We start from the raw sequence: 25,308 nt of genomic DNA, 5'->3' as shown, positions 1-25,308 counted from the left end.
TATTTTCGGTGTTTAAATTTTAAAAAACTGCATTATTTCCCCCTAGGCTTTGTCCAATGAACCATTGCGGAATTAGTGCCTACAAAAAGACGCCATTACGAGGACTATGGCTCTTTCGGGATGACGATATGTACTTTGACACTTTTGAGATTGGACTGCCCTCTTGTGGATTTTCTCAAATAATTTCAAGACAACACTCTTGACATCCTAGCAATAACGTAGACTACCGTAAAATTGCAACATTATATCATTACAGTATCTTGGGATCATTTTCCCGACTCTACGCGAGGTCATGGGCAGGTCACAGTAACTGGTCGACTTGTGCTTGTATCATAAAGGAGGGAAATGGTATAACCTTTTTGTAAAGTTGTCATAAGACAGACTTGCAAATAATGATGACAAATACATATTTACCCTCCGAAGTTATAGTGGTAGCCTATAGGTAATAGGCTTTACGCCTAAAACAACAAATGTATATGATGAATACCAATAAAATAAAGAGCATTATTATTCAAGACACCAAGTGGCATTTAATTCGAAATAAATATACATTTTTAGATTTTTTTTTAATGTCAATATTATTATTTTATTTTTTAACCTTTATTTAACTAGGTAAGTCAGTTAAGAACAAATTCTTATTTTCAATGACGGCCTAGGAACAGTGGGTTAACTGCCTGTTCAGGGGCAGAATGACAGATTTGTACCACGTCAGCTCAGGGATTCGAACTTGCAACCTTTTGGTTGCTAGTCCAATGCTCTAACCACTAGGCTACCCTGCACAATTATGCCCAAAATAACCCGTCTCAAGGTCATATTTTACTCAGACTTTACAGTTACAATTCACATTAACCTATCAAACACTTAAGCTATAATAAAGCAGGGAGACGTTATTTGAATGTAATTTTAATTTGATTTTGTCCCCTTATACTGAACAAACTTAATATCCTATATCACCACAGTGCTGATCTCAGCCTCAACCCCATGTTCAGGCTCATCCTCAGGGTGCAGTCTGCAGTATTTGTCAACCATGACATCCAGGTCATGCTTAACGTGAGAGTTTATGTGAAGCACAGCCAGACCCTTGCACCTGTGTTTGATAGGTGTGTCACTGAGATAAGTCTGCAGGCGTTTCCTGGATGTCTCAGAGCTGTTGCTGTCCTCCGGCATCAGGACAGGCAAGGTGGTCAGGACCTTCAGGAAGCAGTTGACGTTGGGGAAGAACTTGACGTCCGACAGCTGAAGTGTCTCGTGGATGGTGGAGGGCAGGCGGACCTCCTTGCTCCGGTGCTTCCATTTGATCTTCCAGCAATGCAGCTCAGCGGGCAGCGTGTCTGGGTTGGGGAGGTCCTTGCAGTACACATCTGCATGGTTCTCCTCTGAGGTGTTGAACTTCATCTGGCCCATGATGGCAGGGACCAGGGACAGGCACTTGAGGGCTTTGAGGTTGCTCTGGGAGAAGATGTCGTCCACCTCATCGATGACGCCACGGATCACAGGGACTGTCACGTACTCCTTGAAGTAAGTCTCTGGAGGGATCTCACCTGCGTCGGCCGAACGGTGCTTCCGGAGGAACAGACGAGGCACCTTCACTGGGATCTCCATGGTACCCGCCAGATTCACAGCTTCCTCAAACCAAAACTCATGGTAGACTTCAATGTTGTCGAAGACTTCATTCAGAGAGTGCAGGACGGCTGTTAGACTGTTGGCAGCGAAAAACACATCAAGGGCTTCCCCTTGCAGGTTTTTGCCAAAGGCTCGTGTGAAAGAAAGAGCGTTTTTCAGGATGACCAAGGTGACAATGAACTCAAAGTCAGCCAGGGTCTCTGCGATTGAGTAGGCGTCCCCAGTTATAGCATCAGGGAACTTGGCATTCTCATTGTCCCGAATGCAGTCCATGCACAGCAGGAGGGACTCAAGCAGGTCCACAGTCAGTTCAAACACGTTGTGCTGTTCTGTCCAGTTAGAGCTGCAGGCCTCCTTCAGCTCGGCTGCCTTCTCATCATTTTCTTGGTGGTAAACAGAGATGGCCTTCTCCAGCTCAGCCTGCAAAGAGCGAGACTGCTTAAAGAAGACATCAATCTTTCTCAGGGTTGCCATGACAACTTGCACGCTGGGGAAGGGAAGGCTGTTGGCCAGGTGGATATTCAGTGCGCAGGTGGAACAAGGAGTGTGCATTGCCATGGGGTACTTTACCATCAGTCCGACGGCCACAGCTTTCATCTTAGTGGCGAAGGTGCCGGTGGCTACATGGGCCTGGCCGCGGCAGTCCTCCATTCTCAGCCCCCACCCGTCTGTCACCTGGGTCTCCAGCTTCTCTACCAGTGAGGCCTCGTCCCCCTCGAATGGCAGAAAGTCCAAGAACTCCTCCCTGAGAGCATTGGACTGGTCTACAAACCGCAGAAAGAGAGGCAGGTGTCTCTCCCCAGCGAACTCCACCAGGTCCCCTGTGACCAGTGAGAAGAAGCGACTCTCTCTCACCTCCATGAGGACCTCCTCTCTGACAGTGCCCTCGCAGACTTCAAGGAGCTGGCTCTGCTGGGATGCGGAGAGGTACTCCACATTCACTGCTGTGGCCTCAAACCGCCTCCTCAGAGCCTCATCTCCAGCATTAATGCGGTACTCCAGTAAGGCCTGGAAATTACTGGGATCTCTCGCTACTCCTTCTGGGACATTGGTCTCCAATGGGATGTTCTGCTTTCCTAGCATGACAACGATCTCAAACAGAGACCTCAGGTAATCTCGGAAGTCCTTCTCCTCTGCGGACAGCTTGATTTCCTCCTCAGAGGCATCTTGACCCTCGGTTGCCTCAATGTCTTTCTTTGTGTGGAGCTGTTCAATGGAGGATGCCACTGCAAGTAAACACATTTTTTAAATTTGATATAAGTTAATGTTCAACAGGTGTATGGATACAACAATGCTTTTAAACAAAAACAATGCAACTTACATCTTCTCTCTTTAATTCTCCTTATGTCTTCTTCAGTCTGTTAAAACAATTATTTAAAACATAAGACAATGTTTATTATTAGACAATTTACTATTACATTGAAAATAGACCTACAGAAATGAAGCCAGCAAAATATTCCTTTTTGAAGCAACACTAGTATATAAAGTTCTTGCAAAAAAGAAAAGATATACCAATTCTTTGATCCGCTTGCGATGTCTGCTATGAGGATTTTTGAGGTGGCTTGTTAAATCAAATATGGTTGGAATAGCAGTATCCTTCAGTACTGTTCTGTAAGGGCTCTGAAAAACAATAATGAAGAAAAAACAAGTTATTCAAAACATGAATATCAAACCACAGCTCAAGACCTCTCTAATGTAAGATTATGATCATCTCTACAAAGAGAGATTGTTCAGTGAGGTAGGCATGTTTCAAACAAAGATCTTTGTGATTTGACACACACTTACTGTTTTACAAACCATAGCCGGGTCAAAGTGTTTGGCACACAGTCTGTAGTGTTTATTGAGTTGGTCTGATGTTTTTGCCTCCAGATCGGCCCGGCGACAGTTCTCAACCCAGAGCCTACATCTGAACAACACATATTAGGAGGGGTTAGTTGGCTTTTTGTTGATAGGCCTAGTTACCTAAAAACTATTAGTTTTAAATAATCAAGATGACTGAAATGACAATTAATTGTGTCTCCCGACCCCTCCTGTCTCAGCCTCCAGTATTTATGCTGCAGTAGTTTATGTGTCGGGGGGCTAGGGTCAGTCTGTTATATCTGGAGTATTTCTCGTCTTATCTGGTGTCCTGTGTGAATTTAAGTATGCTCTCTCTAATTCTCTCTCTCTGAGGACCTGAGCCCTAGGACTATGCCTCAGGACTACCTGGCCTGATGACTCCTTGCTGTCCCCAGTCCACCTGGCCGTGCTGCTCCTCCAGTTTCAACTGTTCTGCCTGCGGCTATGGAACCCTGACCTGTTCACCAGACATGCTACCTGTCCCAGACCTGCTGTTTTCAACTCTTTAGAGACAGCAGGAGCGGTAGAGATACTCTGAATGATCGGCTATGAAAAGCCAACTGACATTTACTCCTGAGGTGCTGACCTGTTGCACCCTCAACAACCACTGTGATTATTATTATTTGACCCTGCTAGTCATCTATGAACATTTGAACATCTTGGCCATGTTCTGTTATAATCTCCACCTGGCACAGCCAAAAGAGGACTGGCCACCCCTCATAGCCTGGTTCCGCTCTAAGTTTCTTCCTAGGTTCTGGCCTTTCTTGGGAGTTTTTCCTAGCCACCGTGCTTCTACACCTGCATTGAATTGATCATTTTTCTGTTTTAGTGCTGGGGTGGAACAAAAACCAGCATGCCCATTCACTCTCCAAGACCAGAGTTTGAGAACCATTAATTAAATGGTACCTGGGGTATATATTTCCCAATCGTTTCACTAGAGGTACGATGTATCGACACCATGAATGAAATGGGGGCTAACTTATCTTTACAGCTCCACACACACCACATACCCCGCTGCAAGTGTGCAGGCTAACTAGCTAGCCATTTTCCATATACTAAAGTTAGCTTTGATGACTAGCGTGCTACTGAACACAACATAGCTATATTTAGCCAGCTATAGAATAATTAATTACTCCCCGAGAAAAGTAGGGGTTCATATTGTGATGATCAAACTTTGTAATACCTTTCTGGATCTCTTGGAAACCTGAAAAAAGCCAAATCGGATTGAGTGCTCTTTCTGGTGCAATTTGGAGCCGCGCAAAAATTGGGCATTGTGAATAAACGTGTACTCAATTTCAAATCAATTTAGTATTTAGAAATATGTTTTAGGTTTAAAAAATGTCAATTACACAAGCTAGCTACCTGTTACTTTTAAATTAACCTAACAAAACGCGCAACAGTGCTAAGCGTGGCCTGGAGGATTCATCAGAGGAGAAAAAGGAAACCGAACTGCTTCCATTCCACAAAAAAAAAAAATATGTCACGTCACGTGCTCATTGGCGTTCTCTCTAAGCACAGATCCAAAATCAGTTCTAACGGACAAGAATTCTACATTTACATTGTAAGGGTTAAAATGCAAAACTTACCTAGGATCAGCCTAAAACCCGTGAACAGAGGCTTGCAGATGGCCGCTCTGTCTTATTACGCTAATGATTTGGTTACACTCGAAATAGAGGTGCCCCAAATGGCAAAAATATACATGGTTTGTCATGGCAATTGGACATACAATGCGAAATATAGTACATTTTAAACTGCTACAGGTCAGGCTCATAAAAAAAGACAATACAGACGTGCTTCGATAAAAGCGTGAATAAATTAAAAACATGTGACGATAATGTTTAATCTGGCTCGTTGGTCTAGGGGTATGATTCTCGCTTAGGGTGCGAGAGGTCCCGGGTTCAAATCCCGGACGAGCCCATTTTTAATGTCTGCAATTAAATAAGGGTCAACGTTGTGGATGGAATCATGGCGACTTCTCTATACATTTGCACGAGTTGGAAAATTATACTCGCGGAGTGAAAAGGCTATTGCTAAATCTCTGTAATTTCACCAAATTAACTATTTTTACGACGTTGTTGCTATGGTACAACATTCCATCTACCGTTGCTCTCCAAATTTAAAAAGGTGGGCTCGTCCGGGATTTGAACCCGGGACCTCTCGCACCCGAAGCGAGAATCATACCCCTAGACCAACGAGCCACGTCATAGAAAAAGCCGATCAACATTCTTATCAAGTAAATTACAGTTGATTTCTCTCATCATTTGGCAAGATTAGCGACAAATCACGTTCATAAGGTATTTTCAAACAACATACTCTATAATACTACTCATCTAAAGCTCATCTACACCCACTACATATAGCTTGCTGTTGTGTATTATTCAAGAATCATTCAGGCTTTTTCCCCAACACTAGTACTATACAGTCTTGATTTGTGCTAAACCGAGTTAATCAATGAGTTTGAATTATAATAATAGTCTACACAAAGGAGTTATGAGGTTAAACAGTTATTGAGCACAAAATTGGCCACCATCGAGGTCATTTATTTGGTATTTGTGGTGGTAATAGCATTGGTACAAGACAGTGTATTCCTGGAAGAAATACACACTGGTGTGTGTAAAGAAGTGTAGAGGAACAGAGGCTCACAACAGTTCAATTAACTTCTTTTTATATATCATACATAAGACGGTCTTAATATAATACAAAGGGCATTGTCATATACACAGCAAAGTCTTGACTAGATCTTACAATCTGTGGATACATGGACTTATCCTTTTCTCCATGCTGTTCAGTTTTATAGTGCATGTACAAAAAATGTTATAAAATGTGAAATCAAAAATTGAAGGAAAATATATTCAAATTAAAATCAGAGGACTTGGGCTTCTTTAGGGTGAGGATATGTCAACAAGTACTCAAACATATGTGTGAAACCCACAAACACAACAGCTTTATTGAAAATGGAACCACTTTTCCCCCCACATGTGCTTTTCATACAACCAAAAAGTAAAGTTTGTGGATGTACATGCACTTACAATATACCCTGTGAAAATTAAGGTTTGAAGATCTAGCTTTCCCTGTTTGATTCAAACCCTACCTCATAGTGTTGTCCTGATGTAGTCAAGTACCTCTGCCCAGAGGCCACGTTACACCACTGACTAAGAAAACAGATCTTGCCCACTGAACGGTCACCAAATTGACAAACATAATCAACATACCAGCAGGAGCAAGGTAGTGAGTTCTATACTTCCTTTATTAAAAAAATATAAATATATACATAAATTCTATTTCCACTATTAAAAAGGGGCTGCATTTCATGACAACTGCTCTAGATCAGAGGTCAATCAGCATGATCTGAAACAGGCTCACACTTAAGAGGTTTTTTAAATCTTTATTTTGGAATGTTTAGTACCAGTATGAGTGTCAGCAAAACCACTGGCAGTTTCTGAGTCTCAAAAATCATGGAGGGGTATGAAAAATGATTGTGATTATAACCTAAAACATTCAGATAAAATTTAAATATCATTACAGGTAGCTTTACATTTGAGCTTGTGGTTATACCAAACATGATTTTTCCTTGTGATGGTCTCCCCACTGAACTATGATGACAATAGAAGTGTCCTGCGGTCTGCGTGTAACTAAGAAGGCTGTTATGAGCAGGACTTTGGTCTAGTTACTTTCCAGAGAGAAAAAAAAGAAAAGAAAAGCATGAAAAAAAAGCACTTCAAAATCCCTGATATAAAATAAAATGAACGAAAAATGCCTTTACTAACGGTAGAGTTCTAGGGACATGCATGTCTGCCAAAATTGAGCACACATGCTCAGGACATTAGCAAGAGGGCTGACTGGTACCCTTCCAATTTGAATTGGACCAAGCTCACAAGGAGGCGTACTTCCAAATCACTTAGAAAATCAGATTTACTGCAATTGTCTACACTGCCAGGGTAATGAGACTACAATAGTCTTGAGTTTTATGGCAGTAGCTAGCATGTTGCCAAATTATGTATGAAAGGCAGCAAAACCCTTTAAAAATAGTATAAGTGGGAGAAATGCAGAAACAGAATACAGTGGTCTACATTGAACCATCAGCTTTTAATTCTGCTACTCTGGAGCCTGCAGAGTAACTACCAATGTCTCAAAACATACCAAGGTTAAAAGAGACCCCCAAAAATAATCTACCAATTAATATGGAAACAGGTTTGGAAAAACATTGCAACCAAATCTGCTTAGAATATACGGTAGTTAACAGTTGTTGAATTGAACGGTTTCCAGTTTTGCTAAAGCAATATATTGCAGCGGTTTTGTACTGACGTTAAAATAAGATCTTGATAAACTGAGTCAAAATTGGTGAACTGCTACATTATTGGTTACAGACACCTAATATGCTATAAAACTGCTTTGGTATAAAAAAAAAATATATCCAAAGGGAAAATAAATTCTTGTAAAATTCACAGCATAATTTGAGGAGAAAGAAAGGCAGTCACTTAACTAATTTCTCTCTTCAGTTTCCATGTTTAAGATAGACATTTGTGCAGGTGTTCAGATGAGGAACTACATGCAAACGGGGAAAAAAGGGAGAAAAAAAAACTGGATGTTAATTTTTTTTTTAACCACAAAATCCTTAATCTGTGAACAAGATTTGAAGGAAGTAAGGTTTAGGAGATTGGTGTGTACAAGACCCTGTAATGTGGGGCCCCATAGATGAGAAATCTTTGTAGAGAAAGGCCTCAAATCTTCATTCTTAAATGACCCTTTTCTATAATTTTTATTCTCCTTAAACAATTAAGGGCTGTCTACAGATAAAAATAGAGGAAAGCCATCTTAATTCAAATGATATCCAGCTCCGACCCATTCCAAGTCCATGAGTCGTAAGGCCAAAAGGTTATCTGAGAACCAGCCACTGACTGAACCAGTCTTCCTCACGCTGGGCCGGACCCTTTTCTTCTTCAGAGCCCATCTGCTCTCTCGTCTGTGCCAGGCCAGGGCCAGCTCATCAGGCCCCCAGGTGGGCAGCACTCCTGCCTGACAGCTTTCACCTGCAGGGTATCCCCTCCACTGTCTGGGCCAGCGCACACTAGAGGAACTCCACTGCTATGTGCTCCCCTCTCACAGAGTTACACAATACCGACAGACAACACGAAATATCACCGCAAACACCTTCCTCCTGGTCAAGCTAAAGGTTTTAAAAGCAGCTCTTCTGTGAAAATTCACTTTAAAAAAGGGTAAAACAATCATCAACCTGTGGAAGAAAAATGTCAGAAATTCCAGTTTGAAATAAGAGGATGTGTTAGCATTTCATTAGACAGCTACCTGTAAAACTGCTTCTAACTTTATCCCCAAATGCTCACCAGAAGATTTTGCCACGTAATACCAGATGGTGGTTATTTGTTACATGAATTTTGTGAAATGGCAGATGAATGTCTCAATTTTACTATGCTTATTCTGCAACATTATCATGTGCCTAATGATTGCAAAAAGAAAAATGACAGATATCACATATTCTTTTAACAAAGGTTCTTCTCTGTAGTAGCGGTTCAGCGATATCTCCCTTCTGACGTGAGCAGCTTTTGATCGACACACCTGTTGTAAAAAACACCACCTTAAAAATGACGCACAGGGGGAACACGCAGCCAAATGTCAGTGCAGTCACGAGCTGGCCATGGAACTCTGCTGCACACACACTCCAGTCATGGGAGACTCCTCCCGGTCCATGCCCTGCCTCATGCCCAGGTGGCCCTCTGGTAGGTAGTGAGACGGCCCCGTGTTTGTGCCCATGGGGTACACTGGGTGGGCAGCCATGCCCGTCTCCTGCCTGGGGTTCGAGAAGGCGCCCATCCCCATGCTCAGCCCGCCATGATGCCCAAAAGGCAGGTGGCGGAGCTGGTAGGCCTGGTTACCGTGATTCCCAGTGGAAGAGGAAGATGTGGAGGAAGAGGAGGCAGAGGAAGACAGGGAGGTCATGGACAGATGGCCATGCACCACCTCCATGGAGTCTTGTGTGGAGGAGCTGTGTGTGGGGGAGGTGTAGTGCCGCGGGCGGGGCCGTGTGGCCATCACCTGCCCGTGGTGATGATGGGGGTGCAGGGCCTTGGGGTGCTGAGGGGGGACGTGGAAGGTGGTCTCCTGGACTGGGTGGGTCTCTCCGGCCACCGGCTCCGGTCCGACCCCACCTCCCCACACCAATGGGGGAGGGTAAGGCTTTCTTGCCTGTCAGTGGACCACAGAGAAATCAATTAATGTCTCTCGTACAAGCTCCGACTTTGCTGATCGCTACTTTGAGGAAAAATGTACTTACTATGACTGATGTGGTTGTCCCACCTAGCTATCTTAAGATGAATGCATTAACTAAGTTGCACTAGTTAAGAGCATCTGCTAAAATGACTAAAATATGAAATGCTCATTGGGAAAAAATACAATTAAATTCCCAGTGCATTTAATCACACGTTAATAATATTGACTACATTAGGACTTACAACAGGTTGTCTATTGATTAATTAGCTTATTCAAATGAATGACAAAGACATGTCACCTGTGGACAGAGGGTGTCACCGTCGATGGCTGGCATCACTGCCCCAAAGTGCCCTCCACTGTGTAGGTGGTGATGGGTGGGGTCTGACCTCGCTCTACCACTGGTACTTGTCCCAGACGACCCTCCTGCAAGAGAAGTGGGCACAACCCCAGCCCATCACACTCAAAGACAATGCAAAAATGACTGAACATAGAAAAGGTTGAAAATACTTTAAGCACGACCATCGGTTTGGTTTCCCACCAGTGCACTGAAAAACCGAGACATGAGTCCACAACCGCAATATTTAGAGGAGAGAAAGAGAGTCGAGTGAGCCAGGGAGTGTTACCTGAGCTGGAAGAGGTGCTGGAGGTGGTTCCAGAGGACTGGGACTGCTCCAGCGCTGGGCTGGTCGACACGCTGCTGCTCGTGTTGGTCCCCTCGTCTGCAGTCTTCTTGAAGAAGCTGTGCTGCAGGGCGTAGTAGGGCTGGATGCGGCTCTTCGGGTCATAGTCCAACATCCGAAGGATCAGGTCCTTGAACTTCAAATAGTCAGCAACAGCATGGCCAGACTCCCCCGCCCGCCGGCCACCTGGACCACCGGCCTCTACACCCAGGATGGAGTGGAGCTTCCGAGAGGCTGGAGGCTTATACTGCTCAGAGGAGAGACGAGGGGGAGAGACAGGAAGGGGTTGTCAGGTACTTGAAACTGAATACACAACACTACCAAAAGCCAATGTTAGGACATCAGATTGAGAAGGGAACTACAGCACTCACCCTTTTGCCATCTTTGGTCTTCTTAACGCTCCATGTGCCATCCGATAGCTTCTCAAAGAACTTCCTGGCTTTTGGGGCTAGGTCCATAATGTGATTGGGGGGGATACCAAGAACTTCAACTATCTTATTCATCTGGTCCACCTGAGAATTATAGAACAGAACAAAATATTGCCATGGATTAAATGTTTAATTGCCGGTATCAAATTTATTCACTCAAAGTTAGCTATATTTAAAACAACCTCTAGCTAGTCAGTCAAGCACACTGTACCTCGTTGGCTCCACTGAAGAGGGGCTCTCCAGTGTGCATCTCCACCAGGATGCAGCCAAGGGACCACATGTCAATGGCCAGGTCATAGGGCATGCCCAGCAGCACCTCTGGGGAGCGGTAAAAACGACTCTGAATGTACTGGTATATCTGAGGAAGGAGAAAGAGTAAATCACAACCCATTCTTAATCGATATCGTTACAGATATCAGCATTACAAAAATCTTGAAAACAGAACATATGGCAGAGGTATACAGAACATACGCAAAAAATTAGACTTGTGCAAGTAGCAAAGTTAAACTCTTTTGGACCAAGACAATAAGTAATAGATTAGCATACCCTCTGTCCCAGTTGGCAGGAGCTGCCAAAGTCCACTATCTTGATGGCACTCCTCTTGGGGTTGCACAGCAGGATGTTCTCTGGCTTCAGGTCACAGTGGATGATGCTGAGCTCGGGCGTGGCCAGGAACAACAGCGCAGTGCAAAGCTGCTGAGCAAACTTCCTGGTCAGGTTGAGAGAGACACCGCGGAAGTTGGTGTTTCGCAGCAGGTCGTACAGGTTGTATGAGAGCATCTCAAACACCAGGCAGAGGTGGTTCCGGAACATGAAGTGACGTTTCAGGTGAACTACATGACAGGAGAAATAGTGTCAGTCAGGTGTGGCTGATACACATACGAGATTAGTGTAAAACATGATGGCTTGGACAACAGACAAGCACTAGAGTGCATTACCTATGTAGTATTTCATCTCGGTGTCATGTTTGTTCATGAGCTCTAGGAGGCGCACTTCAATCTGGGCTTGATTGAGAAAAGCTTTCTTGTTCTTGATGATCTTGATTGCAACCCACTCCTGCTCTACACGGTCATAAGCTTTTACAACCTACAGCAATCCAAAAGAGAAAAAACACCAACATTTTCTTATGTTTTAATCACACAAGCTGCCCAAGTTCTCAAAATGAGAGCAATTTCCAAAGTTGATCATGGGAATAATGTTGATAATCATTTATAAAAAAGTATACCTGTCCAAATGACCCTTTGCCTATCAAGGAGTCAATCTCATAGCGATCCATCCACTTCTCCCCATTCTTGACAATGTAATCGTAGTTGTCATCGTCGTAGCCATCATTGAAGACCTTCCTCTCTTTCTTGTGACTGGAGTCTTCACCCTGACCCGTTTGGTGCCGCCGCTTCTTTTTTGCATAATACACCTAAAGTCCAGGAAATAACCCAAATACAGACATGAGCATATGTACTTCTTGATCTAACTGAGAATATTACAAATATTATTAACTTGCATTGTTTGTTACTATATCTGCAATTCAAACACTCAAATATGAAATGTTGTGACAATTGCAGTATATTGAACAGCAGAAACCAGTCTCACCTCATTGATCTGTTTATAGGTTTTGATAAGGTCTATAGAGAGCTTCCGCAGGGGAGCCAAAGTAGGGTCACGAAAGCACTGGGGCATGTGCCTCTGTAACAACAAATCACAAAAGAAATCATGATCAACACAAAAAATTATTCTTACATTTAGCAATCGAAATGAAAGACTAGTTAAAGTTCTGATTTCTATTGGGCACGTGTGTGCATTAAAAAGTCTATGATTCTGTACATTTTTGAACACTTGTATCTGTAACAAATTGAAAGGTTTCTGTGTTGCTTGTATACCGGGTTGGCAGTGAGCTGTTGCGTTTGGTCGCTGTACGGTAGGACCGCAGCAGTTTGGTCAGTGCTCGGCTGGTGGCGGTCACTGTACTGCTGGTGCGTATGGGGCATTGGAGCAGCCATCTGAAGACCAGCAGCGTGGAAAGAAAAAGAGGGCGCCAGCCGGACGGACGAAGGTTTGCATGCTGAAGTCTCTCCTCCTGAAAGAAATAAACATTGACATGAATTAACACTGAAATTGTAAAATATATATATATATATATATACATACACATTATACAAACTTCCCCTGAAGTAGTGACAACTCAATTAAAAATTTCAGACTGATCTGTCAATGGAAGGTTTCCCGCCTTGACAAACTGATCTAAAATAGCACTTCAAGAGGCCTAGAATTGGAAGACACTTTAGCACACTGACCTTTAACCCTTACAATGCAGTATGCATCTCAATGATTATCTAAAATGGGATGTTGATAAATTCAAACTATTATTTAACTAGGCATGGGTGATAAATTCTAACGAACATGTTACGGTCAGTGTAATTTACCTCATACATTGACATGAGTAGGAAGACATAGTGTCATGTATTACTGTTAAATAGTCCTATTATTCAAATTATATATGGTATGTTTGTTGTATTAGCATCCATGAGGGCCCCTTTGTATCAAATGGAAGTTATTGGCTTACACTAGTAATAATACAAAATATCTGTGTACTTGTACATTGTGTAAAGGCTTAAAAAACACGCGCACACATAAAAAAACATGCTCATATGGTAAAGAAAATAGGCATTTATCTTTTTATTAGCCTTTTTTGTGTGGGGGGGTGCTGTAGAATATGTAATTTTAAATCAGGAATAAAAATGAAATACCAATACACCCTGGGAAGTAAATCATCCGTCTCTTTATGCGAAAAGGAATCAGAAAATTATTACGTTGCTTGTTCATCTATCAGCATCTCTCACCAGACAACACAATTCACCAGCGCTACACAGTAACCACTATTCAGAATCCCAGCAACAGCACCTAATTAGCATAGCCTATCACCACAGAGATACAGCGTGATTTGGCAAGCCCATCAACGCACAGGCCAATCACAACGCAGTATGCAAATAACCTACTTTTGTTGCCAGGGCAGAGCAGCTCCCATTTTCCAATGAGAAACCAAGAAATAAACAAGAAATAAAATTGAACTTTGGCACACTTAGAGGCCGCTTTCAGCACACTAGAGCCTGGCAGCAAAATAGCAGCACAGCCCAAAACCTGCACTCCATCTGAGAGCACTAGAGACAGAGCTGACCCAGCTGTGGAGGAACAAATATATCCAGACAGATAGATATTATTAGGAAAACATTTGAAATAAAAATGTACAGTAGGTAGTGCAGGAAAATCCAGTTTAGAATTATACAATTGTAATATGCAATTTCTGACATGTCATACTTAAGAATACCTAATACATGTTTTATTATTGTATCACTGATTGTTGGGTGACCTCAGAATCGGACAAAACAATATGGTAGCCTATTCTAACCCTACTACTTAATCACGATAAGTAGTACAGTACCATACTTTATAAATTGTGACATATGTATAATATTGTACATTTAATATTATATATGCCTTCATATAATTATATCTGGGGCTGGTCAGTTCACACTTGTCCTTTGTGTAACTGTTCTACAATGCTTGCCAGTTGTTCAAGCACACTTCCAAGCTCACTAAATGCAAAATACTAGTCTAAGGATGACTGGCATTTCTTTCTTTCTTCTCCACTTTCTTGGCTGACATCTTGAGGTGCACCATGATTCTATTTTAAACTTCACTCCATTTCATGTAATCCCAATTCCAAATTGTAAACTTAATAATGCAACCAAAATTCCAGGGAGAATGCACTGTAATGGTCGAGAGGAACACGACAAGGCAGTGGTAATCAAGAATTTAAAGTCTGAATTTGAACATGTGGAAAGTCTAATAAATAATATAAATCTACTGTGACTGACATAATTTATGGTGGAAATGTCTTCATCATGTGCAATTTGCTTTGCACCGACAGACAACTGAAAGTTGTTTTGAAGTAAGCAGGTAATTTATTTAATAATTTAAGTATTATGTTTCATGTATATTTCTGATTGACAAGATATGGTTAGGCTGTGGGGGGGGGGGGGGGGGGGTGCCTCCTCCCCACAAAAGAGAAAATATGTCAGTTATTGCAGCTAACCTGGATGCATCGTCTCCTGTAAAATTTCATATCATCCTGGAAGGAGAGTCCAGCAGCAAACCACAACCCACTATAAAGAACAAAAAGGAGATAAGTATCATTCATTGACTGTGCATTTTAGGTGGGATCTACTTTCCAAAAGCACAAAAACTTGACAGAAAAAAAAGAGGGAGGAAAACAAAAAACTACTGGATAGTAAAATGCACATATTTTGTAACTTTAGAAAACTATAATCACTCCAACAATCACCATTTCCCAGTCAGTCTGGTTAATCTCAGTGAACCAATGATTCTCAACATACCTAACATAATTAACCTTATAAAGCTATGATGTATGAGGCTGCAAGAACAGTTCAGAAACATGGTTTCACACCAAAAAAAACAGGTGCAATCCGAACAAGCAGGTCAAATCAGCTTCACCATTGTTGTGACCTGGTAACATTAGAGATCTCCTCTCAGAATGTCTTTAGTCACTTGCAAAGTTCTGGAGTTTCATTTAACTTTATATACAAATGTCATGAAGATGAACCAAATGACTCAACAGCAACTTGCTAATAAAATATGACATTTATAGACATTGAGCTTAAGTAGTTTTAGTGTGGGAATGCTTGCTAAATATGATATGCAGTACAAGCCCACATTGCAACGCAAAAGTGTTTTGAACACAAACTGTAGACCATTTAAATTATTCAGAACGGTGCATATAAAGTAAAGATAATGCTTCCAACTGTACCACTAAAGATAACCAAGGTAATTGCTTGTGAAGCATAAACGATCGAAACATCCCGTTTTCAGGACGTCTTCTGAACAGTTACTTTCCTGACTATTGAGTTTAAGCATGAACACAGGCCTATCTACATGGATATAGTTTTAATTCGAATTTTAAGTGTTGTATGTAACTTTATATCTAACTGACTACCCTATAACATTTTTTATTTATTAAAACGATTCAGTTTTGTTACATACTTGCACTCAAAACGGCTTGTCATCAATTCAAAATAAGGAATTGTTAACTGTTAGCTAGCTACTCACAGGTGATGGAGTATATCTCGCCATGGTTGGAATTTCGAAAGCAAATCATCAGTTTAGTTAAGCCTTCTCAAGAGCAGTTATGTCAGTGGCAGTCTGGCTTCGTCTACAATGACAAATACTACATAGCTAGCTTACTCATGAGCTAACGTTACCCTTCTAGCTTTGGTACGTTAAGGCAAGCAATCCGTTTCTTCTCGCCAGTGATTGCAGTGACGACGTCTTCTGCGAGCGAGCTGTATGGGCCTAACGTTAGCTTACTAGCCAGCTTCGTTAGATGACCAGTTGGCGAGTTTGTTATTGGCTTGCTAGTTAACTATTAGGGCCCATAACCAGCGTTAACTGGCTAACGATCGTATACTCGAACGTTCGCTACCACGTTATCTTGCCCCCAACTTTCTAACAGGTTAACGTAAGATAGCTACGGTAGTTAACGCGTCAGCGTTGCTTGCCCATAAATACTTAACGTTAGCTACTGTTAGCTAGCTATTAATTTACGTTAACACTGACGTAACGTTAACCGATAGATAATATTAGCTAACGTTAGTTACAACTAAAGGGAAATGCTGTTAGATTGTTTTTATCTAACTAGCTAGGTTAAAAAACATGTTAGGTGTAGCTAGATCCAGAGCGCTAACGTTAGCTAGCGAATCTGTACTGGCTAATGTTAGCAACATTCTTACGACATCCGGCCAATGCAATGGTTGCTGCTGATCGTTTGCTAGATGACCGTAAGTTACATTAGCTAATTACCACCCCATGTAACGTTATCTACCTTTTTTTACACAACACACAGTCAGCTTCATACACGGGCTCACCTCTGATGGCACGATCTTCATTTAAAGTCAATTAACCTGTATGATAGGGCAACTTATCCAGCTTGAGCTTCTCCGCCCCCACTGTCGTCGGCTAAGTTAAGTCAGTCACAGTCAACCTAATTCACGAAACGCGAAGGTGAAAAGTCTTCTCCACTAGCAAACCAAGTTAAAAAAAAATGGCCATCCAAGTAAAACTTCTTGACGATCAAATGCGTCCCCAACCAACACAATTAGTTATCCACCCAACTTCGACGAACACCAGCTGACGACTAGCGCCAGCTAGCTATCTAGTTGACTAAACGAACGTGGCTACTATTAACTAGCGAAGGTTAGCTAACAATATTCTGTAGCTATGAATTCAACTGCAAAAGGTAGCTACATTCAAATTGTTCTGTTTTCTTTGAAGCTCACCACCGGAAACATGGACGTAGGAAACCATAACGAAAAATAATGAAGACCCAAAAATATGAAACCAATATCATGCCCTAAGATACACGCTTATTTTTGGACAAAATGTTTTATGTCAATTTTCACAAAATGGCGCGCGTCCCAAACCTGCGCAGTGAACCGGCCCGGTAGACCAGAGACGCTGCCAACTATAAGTGCGGCTCCCACTAGATATATTAACTATGCTAAATCATTTGCCTTTTACTTGTCCTAATCCGATACATTCGACGCATCGTTTTCAACACAAATGTTAATAGTATATCCAGTGATTGCATTATTCCGGCGGGAAGGGACAACATTTGAAAAGACCTTCTGACAAAATGGCGATTGCCTGAGTTGTTACTATGACAACTGTCAATCAATCTATCAAATCCCCGGATGAACCAATGACGAGGATAATTCAACCATAGATTCAAAATTGTATGCTGTCATAATTTGTCAATCAATCAGTAATTCTAATGAATAAATTGTCTCAATTGAAATATAACATTCTAAAGTAGAATAAAATTATCTAAATAGGATTTCTAAATTCGAAAAAAATGCATGAATAGTTAGTTGTGTTGCAGGAATTTGCCAAACTTTATTGCATCCATGTTTGAGGCAGTAATAAAACTGTATGACTGCAATAACACATTTTCAGAAAATGAAATGAAGACATACAGACCTAGCCTTTTTTACAGTCAGATTGACATCATGATTCCTGAATATAAACAAGCTGTGTGATATTGTTGCATAGAAGAACCCATCTGTAATGTACATTCCTGATCAGGAGAGCAGACGAGCTGTATAAAGGGCATCCACATTTGATTTATCTTTAGTCTATACTGTATGGCTATCAGCTTAAAGGCCCTCTAAGGTTCTATGAACTCAGTTTAGCTAAACTTGACTCTTGACATGAATTTACTAGTAACATTTAACATGTGACAAGATATTCATAAATCAGATCAAACTACTCAAAGCAACCTGATTGAAATATCCAAGTGGGATCTTATTAATAACATTTTTGATCTCTGAATGATAATGAAGCAAATCCTTGTGCTATGTTCTTTGGCCAATGGATGGCAGCATACATCCTTTCTATGTGCAGTTCTGGATTTCTGATTATCATGGTCCTATGTGATTCTGAATTGACTTACCAGTGCCCTACTATTAGTGTTGAGGAATGCCCAATTGTGGTCCAATTGTAAAATATGGATTTATGGATGATACGAATGAAAATAGACTGATTCTCTGGTATTTGGGGGTGTTTATGTACCTACTCTCAAAGATATCTGATGGCAATACTTTTTATGATGTATTGTGAGCAGAATGACAGAGCCAACAAAACATTATTTAACATGATTCTTCAAAATGTAGGCTACACTTTATTTTAAACAAAAGTACAAAAACAAAAACCAGTATTTACAATACTTGCATGGCAATATTTACCCTCTTTGGTCTTATTTCCAATTTGTTGGTTTCACATTAACTACAACGCAGGACACAAACAGCAAGCTGACAGTATGAGATATGTGGTAAATCTCATAGAAATCTACAGAAGCCTCAAAATCCACAGAAGGCTTACATTATAATTATTACTGTCAAATAACTGCAAGAAATTACTATCAATTGTTCAGTACCTTTAAAGCTAAGTGGTTAAATTTGTGAGAATAATTGAATAGAACTAACAGAGATGCTAACCTTCTAATCTTGAACAATATAAATAGCTAAAAATAACCACAATTACATCTAGGTCTGATATATTTGCAGGTTCAGTAAATGCTACTCATAACCCTGACCTAAATTGTGAAGTATGCAACTACTGGACAACTTGTCTCTTTACACATAAAACATGACATAAAAGCACAGAATTTAACACTATGAACACAACTGAGATAAGACATATTCTGTAATGTAGTGGTTATGTCCAAACTAAACACAACCCACTGATACACAAACAGATGGTCAGAGTGTACTGCATGCCTAACAGCATCACTCAATCCCCTGATACTTTTGATGGCAAAAATGTACAAAAAACAAACAGGAACCAAGTAACATGCCATGAAATAATTTGTACAACAGATCTTCTACTTCATGCAATGCAAAGTGATGCATCTTGGTATAATGCTTAACTCATATTATGTTACAACCAAAGCTAGTTATGTAGCCTATACCCTTCCCTTAGCCCTTTCATTAAAATATTCAACAGTTTATTTTTCCAATGGAGACTACACAAAATGGCAGTGTATGTTCCATAAAAAAAACTACAAAATGTATTGACTGTGTTCGGTTGTGTTAATGGGTGTTTGGTTGTGTTGATGATATGGAACTGAGATGGAACAGCGGCGAATACCTTCAGATCCTCTATAATGCATTGGGGGTCAGGGAGGTATAGGCCAATGCACACATCCTTTCAGAAAAGGCATATGGTCCAGTAGTTATTCTAATAGCAATAACGTTAATTAAATCCAAGCCAAACACTCTAATTGGCATTTTTCTCAATTTGACCAAATCCTTCTTCACCAACACATGAAACAAAAACTATTACAAAGGAAAGGTAACACATTTTATCCATAAAGCAGACAATTTAGGCTTATGTACAACACATATCCTTTCATTTAGCCAGTTTTTTTCTTTCAATATTCAGAGGAAATAAAGTTTTGTGGATAAGTCCAAATCCAAATGGTCTTCATCCAGTTCAATGCCCCCTTTTCAAATTTTAACAGAGGTGAGCAAAAGCTTCTAGTTTTCGCTTCCACACTGCAGAAAAATTGTGATGATGTTAAACGGCATCTTTTAATCTAAAACATAAGAAGTAAATATTCTATTATACAGTAATAGATGTGTTTTTCAAGACATGTTCTTTACCTTTTTTTTCTCTCATTCTTTAAACATTCCTTTTCTTTACACCTCAACTTTCTGGCTGTTTTCCTCCAGCTTCTCCTCTATTTTCTCCTCCAGTTTCTTGCTCTCCTCAGTGGATCCATCCTCCTTCTCACCAGTCTTCCAGCTGCCTTGCCTTTTAACACAAATCAGGTTGTTTAACACAAATCACAGCCCTCCAATAATAATACATACATCACCATAACATGCTATATATGAATGGCATTTTGATTTAATGAACTTACTTGGATTTCTTCATGTACAGCCAGTATGCTAGACCCACAACTACAGTGGCCAGGAGCAGACCAACAATAACACCCACCACCAACTTTGTTGTGTCACTGTCATCTGATGAGCCTGTAAAGGCACAGATAGAGAGGAGAAACATCAGAAACAAGGAGAGAACATTCTGCAAATGAAGAGACTGTAAAAAGTAAATTTGCGTATGTATAAACAGGGTTAGGTAGGATACTTTTGGAATATAATCTGATACAGTTACTAGTTACCTGTCCAAAACTGTAATCGGTAATGTAACTTTTGGATTACCCAAACGCAGTAATGTAATCTGATTACTTACTTTTGGATTACTTTCCTTTTAAGAGGTATTAGAAGAAGACAAAAAGGATCGATCAAACGCATTTGGTATGTCATCATAGTGATCTCTGACCAGAGATGGACGTATTTCAATTACTTTTGAGTATTTTGTATTTCACCAGCCAGAACTACTACATCCAATGTATTTGGTAACAATATACTTTCGAGACCTGTATTACAAAAAGAAATTACAAAAAATACTTTTCTATACCATTTATTTTATAGCGGTTCACAATTTTGTGTCCCCCTTTCATCCTGCATTGGTATCAGAAGTCTGCTGACAATGGTGTGATAAGAGTGTGTGATAAATTACCAAAATGTAAATGTAAAAATGAACACTTGCAAAACATTTATATTTTGGTAATTTAGTAGACACACTTATCCAGAGCTTACAGTTAGTGCATTCAACTAAGGTAGATAAACAACAACAACATATCACAGTAATGGCAAGTAAAACACTCAGGTGGAACAAACTTGAGTCCCAAAAGAAAATGGTAAAACATGAGGATAAATATGAGAGCAGAGCAAGCAGATCAACGAAAGTAGTGAATTTCAGCTTTTTCACTGTGGGAGGCCAATGGAGTTAAACTTGTGCCTTTTTTCAATGCTGAATTGAATTTCATTAAGAAAATAGAAAGGTGTCAATGTATTTTTTCACAAAACATCCTTTCTACATTTAAAAATAATCCAATAATCTACTTTTTAAAAAGTATCTGTAATCTGATTACAATATTTTTTCTGGTAACGTAACTGATTACAGAAGAAGAAAAAATTATCCGTTTACATGTAACTAATTACATGTAATCAGTTACTCCCCAAACCAGTGTATAAATGTCAATGAATACATATGAATGAATAAGGTACTGTATACACATTCATGCTGCAAAATTCAATGGTTGTTATAGAATTTGTAACCTTCTGTATTATGATTTAGATAAATGTGAACTGCTCCTTGTGAACATGTAATAAATACAATATTGGCAAATGAAAGGATGGATAACATTGAGAGATTGTCAGGATGCTGGTGGCTCCACTCCTTCTGATCCTCAGAATTTGTATGTTTATCTTAACAAATATTTCCTACATCCCCAGCACCACATCTTGTTGTTCAACAGCGTTTCAGCAGTGGGGCAATTTGTGGATGCTGTTAATCTGAGATTGTGCTCTGGAGGGTATAATACACAATAGCAGATTCCACGTTCTCTGGGAAGCTTATATATTTTTCTACAGAATCCCTCCTCTCCTCCCTCTTGCTACAGGAAATGTTAAATAAGATCATCACAACTTACCTTGTTTATCCATTCTCACCTCCTCAAATACTGAAATCAGATATAAAGTTATATTAACGTCCAACCCAGAAATCAGTTAAGTATACTGTATAATGTTATTGGTCAGACAGTGTGTTATCGGCTATGTTAGACTCTAGATTGACTGTAACACGGTGTGGGTTGTTTAGATTTCCTGGTCGCATGCAAACTGAGAACATGACATCAGAGGGGGGAAAGGATAGTCCAGCATCCCGACAAACAGACCAAAAGTGAGGGAGAAGAATGAAAAAGGGAAAATGCTTTTCCAAAAACACAAAGATGAATGAGATATGGCTGTCTGTACTGATTTATCTAATCAAATACTGCAGAAACCAAAGGGAAATTATTGCCAAGGAGCATGCATAGTATGTCCAGTATGCATAGTAGCATGTTTTAGGTTGGCTAGAGACAAGAACTAGGTCCCCATGGCAAGGTTCCCTCCGTAAAACATTTCCATACTTTTTTACTAATCATCATGCAGTGGGGGAGTTTGTTAGCATCGGGAGAGGGTGATCGACCAGATTCACACAAGGATTAGTGAGTTACCCTTTAGAGAGGAAGGAAGGGGATAGGACAGGGAATTTTAGGCCATACCACCACACTGTACTTACAGGTCGACACGTTAATAGCCCTGGTGTCCTGGCCAAGCTCATTGGACACAGTGCAGACAACGGTCAGGTTGACTGTAGGCACAATGGTCAGCTTGTATGAGATCTTCCCATTGACGTAGGGACTTTCATCAGCCTGAAAATTAAATAGACGCAGCTGTTAGTGTACAATGGCTTATCGTATATCTTGTGTATCTGATGGAGATTTAAATGCCATGCAGAACATAGCTGCTTCCTCTTCAGTAATAGCACAAAGATGCATATCATAGAATTCTATTGCGAGGAATATATGGAATCTTATATTATTCCATGGCATAATGAATGTTGTTTGAATCAAATAAAATATGTATATTTCATGTACTACCACTAGGAGGTGGTGTTGTATTTTCGTGAGGCTCAACCTTTTCGTGAAAAGAAGTATCTTCAGGGCATAGAGTCAGAGGACTAGAGAAACCCCCAGACAAACAGGCAACACCCATTTCACATCTTCTAAGAATACGATATGGTGCGTCTGCTATGAAAAGAGCCAGCACTAAACTTACATTTGATGTCTTATCCTATTTACCATGAACAGGTTTTTTCTCTAAATGTTGAATGCACTGGTGTGTTTGTCCCCAGATGCGCAGAAATGTGAGCTGTGACTAAATTACTGTGTGTGAGTGACTCAGCCATAGAGTATTCATTGAAAGAGGTCAGTGCAGCTTTGGAGTGGATTAATCATGCAGACCCAATGGGTGTGTGTGTGTGGTCATGGGACACACACACACACACGCACACACGCACACACAATCTCACGCTGGCTCATTGTGTAGCTGTGCTATCAGTGCACACACAGGTACGCCAAGAACAAAAATCCTTTGTCTTCATGACAGACCAATGCATAATAAACGTGGTGTGCATCTGAGAGAAGGAAACCTATCTACAAAAACACTGAGTCCATCAGTTTGGGAAGTGTCAGTCTGAAAAGTTTCAAGAAGAGAAGTTACTTAGGAAGTCACAAATAGTAACATAGTGAAAGACATTATGGGGGAAGTTTGTCTGTCTGAAATAGTGTGGACAGTAAAATACCACAAGCACTGATTCACTACAAAGACATCCAAAGGTTCATTGAATGTAAACCTCCCAGATTTAGAGTTCCCTGGCTTCCTGACAGATTCCAATAAAAGGAAGCTTAAATTGACTGTTTTTATAAGGTCAGGAGCTGCTTTCATATCGGCAGTAACACACCCGGAAAGATGGCGAGGATTTCTGTGTTCCGTTCCGTTCATGTGGTGGCACGCCGCAGAAAAATGGGTGCATGGCACAAGGTGTTGCTTTGAGAGAATTCCAGATAGACTAATGATTTTATGAGTCTTTACTGCTATTCCAGGATAGATAAGGTATGTGTGGTCTGTATAATGAGTGTCCCTGTGAGTGTGAAGTCTAATGGCACCTCCAGTGTGTCAGTGGAGTGTCCTGGCACCTTAGTGAAGATGTTTGTGTTTGTTCATACCGAGGTGCCGTTGACGCTCCAGGCCACAGTGGGTTTGGGGGAGCCCTCAGCCTCGCAGGTCAGTACCTTGTGCTGGCCGTCCTCGCCACGCTGCTTGGCCAACCGCCGGATGACTGGAATACCTGTAAGAAGACGCATGACCTCCTCAGCTACACCAAAACGAATAAGAAAATGATTGCACCATGCCATGCAACAACACCACATGATGTATGGACAACACAAATATGGAGAAAGCCTCTCCCTGAAGTGAAACAGCTACTGGGGAATCAGGATCTTTGAATAAAGGTCATCATTATCATTAGCAACAGGTACAAAAATCTATCTTTGAAAAACAGTGTTGAATGTGACCAGTATCAGCACAAAAGCCTTAACTGAGTAAATGTCCCAAAGTCTTTACCTTCAACGACCAGCTCGAAAGAGGCTTTCTTGATGAGAGCGCCCATGGTGACCACAACCTCGTACTTTCCAGAATCAGAGTAGGTCAGCTTGTCAAACTTAGGCATTTTGTCTAGCTTGCCATTGTCCTGGAATGATATAAGATCAACCATTACATTTGCATTTTGGTCATTTAGCAAAAGCTCTTATCCAGAGTGACTTACAGGAGCAATTAGGGTTAAGTGCTTTGTTCAAGGACGCATCGACAGATTTTTCATGTAGTCGGCTCGGGGATTTGAACCAGCGATCTGTTGGTTACTGGCCCAATGCTCATAACCACTAGGCGCCCTTCACATTCATTTAAATGATGAAAAACACGCTGAAGTCATCTTATTGCTTTGATAAGGTTTTATCACCCATTTTCAACCAAAAACATAAATCTAGGCCTTATAATAACTTTGGTACTGTTTAGTCTTACCTTAGTCCAGGACACCCTGAGTTCTCCAGACGCATCGGTCTGCAGGTTCAGAGCCAAGCTTTCGCCGGCGCTCTTCATGACCTTCTCAGAGGGGCTCAAACTCATATCCAGGTCTGAAAGGGAGGAAGGGAGGAGAAAGACACACTGTAAGCTCGAGGAGAAGGGGCCACAGCACTCCTGTTGAAAACCATATCAGCTCCCTATAGAAGACTCAGCATGTCCGCATTGATCCAGCTTATTTAACGCATTAAAGGACGTGAGCTTTCCAAGTATTTTCACCTCACAGCGTGAGACGAGATGCTTGGCTTCTATTCTCTCTAACAAACCATATGTCCTTTCCTGCTGAGGGATGCGGTTGCAAACGGAAATATACTCTGACAATGTTCCCCTTTGAGAAAAATATCACTAATGACT

General features: G+C 40.9%; 3 protein-coding genes, 1 long non-coding RNA gene and 2 other non-coding genes across 8 annotated transcripts in view; 2 read left to right on the top strand and 4 right to left on the bottom strand.

Moving 5' to 3' along the window:
• Nucleotides 1-566: 566 nt before the first annotated feature.
• Nucleotides 567-4,916, bottom strand: LOC135552983 (52 kDa repressor of the inhibitor of the protein kinase-like). The gene is made up of 5 exons (XM_064984984.1): nucleotides 4,646-4,916; nucleotides 3,409-3,529; nucleotides 3,136-3,243; nucleotides 2,945-2,981; nucleotides 567-2,849 (listed from the first exon to the last, which is right to left on the bottom strand). Exons 1-5 carry the CDS (start codon nucleotides 4,732-4,734, stop codon nucleotides 946-948), a joined length of 2,259 nt encoding a protein of 752 aa, XP_064841056.1. The 5' UTR covers nucleotides 4,735-4,916; the 3' UTR covers nucleotides 567-945.
• A 391-nt stretch (nucleotides 4,917-5,307) lies between these two features.
• trnap-agg (transfer RNA proline (anticodon AGG)) lies at nucleotides 5,308-5,379 on the top strand. The gene has a single exon. It is a non-coding gene; the product is annotated as a tRNA-Pro (tRNA).
• Nucleotides 5,380-5,588: 209 nt separating this feature from the next.
• Nucleotides 5,589-5,660, bottom strand: trnap-cgg (transfer RNA proline (anticodon CGG)). The gene has a single exon. It is a non-coding gene; the product is annotated as a tRNA-Pro (tRNA).
• Nucleotides 5,661-6,110: 450 nt separating this feature from the next.
• On the bottom strand, nucleotides 6,111-17,528 carry LOC135552980 (dual specificity tyrosine-phosphorylation-regulated kinase 1A-like). 3 transcript variants are annotated; one of them, XM_064984979.1, is made up of 12 exons: nucleotides 16,732-17,528; nucleotides 14,886-14,955; nucleotides 12,673-12,869; nucleotides 12,386-12,478; nucleotides 12,021-12,209; nucleotides 11,734-11,881; nucleotides 11,342-11,628; nucleotides 11,007-11,153; nucleotides 10,739-10,879; nucleotides 10,311-10,614; nucleotides 9,986-10,110; nucleotides 6,111-9,663 (listed from the first exon to the last, which is right to left on the bottom strand). In XM_064984979.1, exons 2-12 carry the CDS (start codon nucleotides 14,893-14,895, stop codon nucleotides 9,103-9,105), a joined length of 2,202 nt encoding a protein of 733 aa, XP_064841051.1. In that variant the 5' UTR covers nucleotides 14,896-14,955; nucleotides 16,732-17,528; the 3' UTR covers nucleotides 6,111-9,102. The 3 variants fall into 3 exon arrangements, with proteins under 3 accessions (XP_064841051.1, XP_064841052.1, XP_064841053.1); XM_064984980.1 differs by lacking the exon at nucleotides 16,732-17,528 and adding an exon at nucleotides 15,917-16,703; XM_064984981.1 differs by lacking the exon at nucleotides 14,886-14,955.
• LOC135552982 (uncharacterized) lies at nucleotides 16,602-20,369 on the top strand. Its single transcript, XR_010457532.1, has 3 exons — nucleotides 16,602-16,644; nucleotides 20,095-20,193; nucleotides 20,306-20,369. It is a non-coding gene; the product is annotated as an uncharacterized LOC135552982 (long non-coding RNA).
• The window catches only part of LOC135552981 (CD166 antigen homolog A-like), a 71,163-nt gene continuing 64,361 nt past the window's right edge, over nucleotides 18,507-25,308 (bottom strand). The window contains exons 9-16 of the mRNA XM_064984982.1: nucleotides 24,895-25,007; nucleotides 24,439-24,565; nucleotides 24,042-24,163; nucleotides 22,553-22,685; nucleotides 21,924-21,953; nucleotides 20,286-20,397; nucleotides 20,026-20,176; nucleotides 18,507-19,917 (exon numbers count right to left, since the gene is read on the bottom strand). Of these exons, the coding sequence (XP_064841054.1) occupies nucleotides 20,062-20,176; nucleotides 20,286-20,397; nucleotides 21,924-21,953; nucleotides 22,553-22,685; nucleotides 24,042-24,163; nucleotides 24,439-24,565; nucleotides 24,895-25,007 (752 nt within the window). The 3' untranslated portion in view covers nucleotides 18,507-19,917; nucleotides 20,026-20,061. The remainder of the gene's footprint in view (nucleotides 19,918-20,025; nucleotides 20,177-20,285; nucleotides 20,398-21,923; nucleotides 21,954-22,552; nucleotides 22,686-24,041; nucleotides 24,164-24,438; nucleotides 24,566-24,894; nucleotides 25,008-25,308) is intronic.

The sequence above is a fragment of the Oncorhynchus masou genome, chromosome 13, assembly GCF_036934945.1.
Source record: "Oncorhynchus masou masou isolate Uvic2021 chromosome 13, UVic_Omas_1.1, whole genome shotgun sequence".
Lineage (NCBI taxonomy): Eukaryota > Metazoa > Chordata > Actinopteri > Salmoniformes > Salmonidae > Oncorhynchus > Oncorhynchus masou.
Note: the sequence above shows the minus strand (reverse complement) of the source record. Positions and strands in the feature narration are given on the sequence as shown.

What these genes read in the sequence shown, in the direction of transcription:
- LOC135552980 (XM_064984979.1), bottom strand. An exon ending in TCTTCAGTGGAGCCAACGAG is followed by an intron (nt 10,880 to 11,006) that starts GTACAGTGTGCT and finishes TATAATTCTCAG; the next exon opens with GTGGACCAGATGAATAAGAT. An exon ending in GTGACACCCTCTGTCCACAG is followed by an intron (nt 9,664 to 9,985) that starts GTGACATGTCTT and finishes GTCCACTGACAG; the next exon opens with GCAAGAAAGCCTTACCCTCC.
- LOC135552983 (XM_064984984.1), bottom strand. Translation starts at nt 4,734, where the DNA reads ATGCCCAATTTTTGCGCGGCTCCAAATTGCACCAGAAAGAGCACTCAA. An exon ending in CGGCTATGGTTTGTAAAACA is followed by an intron (nt 3,244 to 3,408) that starts GTAAGTGTGTGT and finishes ATTGTTTTTCAG; the next exon opens with AGCCCTTACAGAACAGTACT. An exon ending in GAGAATTAAAGAGAGAAGAT is followed by an intron (nt 2,850 to 2,944) that starts GTAAGTTGCATT and finishes GTTTACTTGCAG; the next exon opens with TGGCATCCTCCATTGAACAG.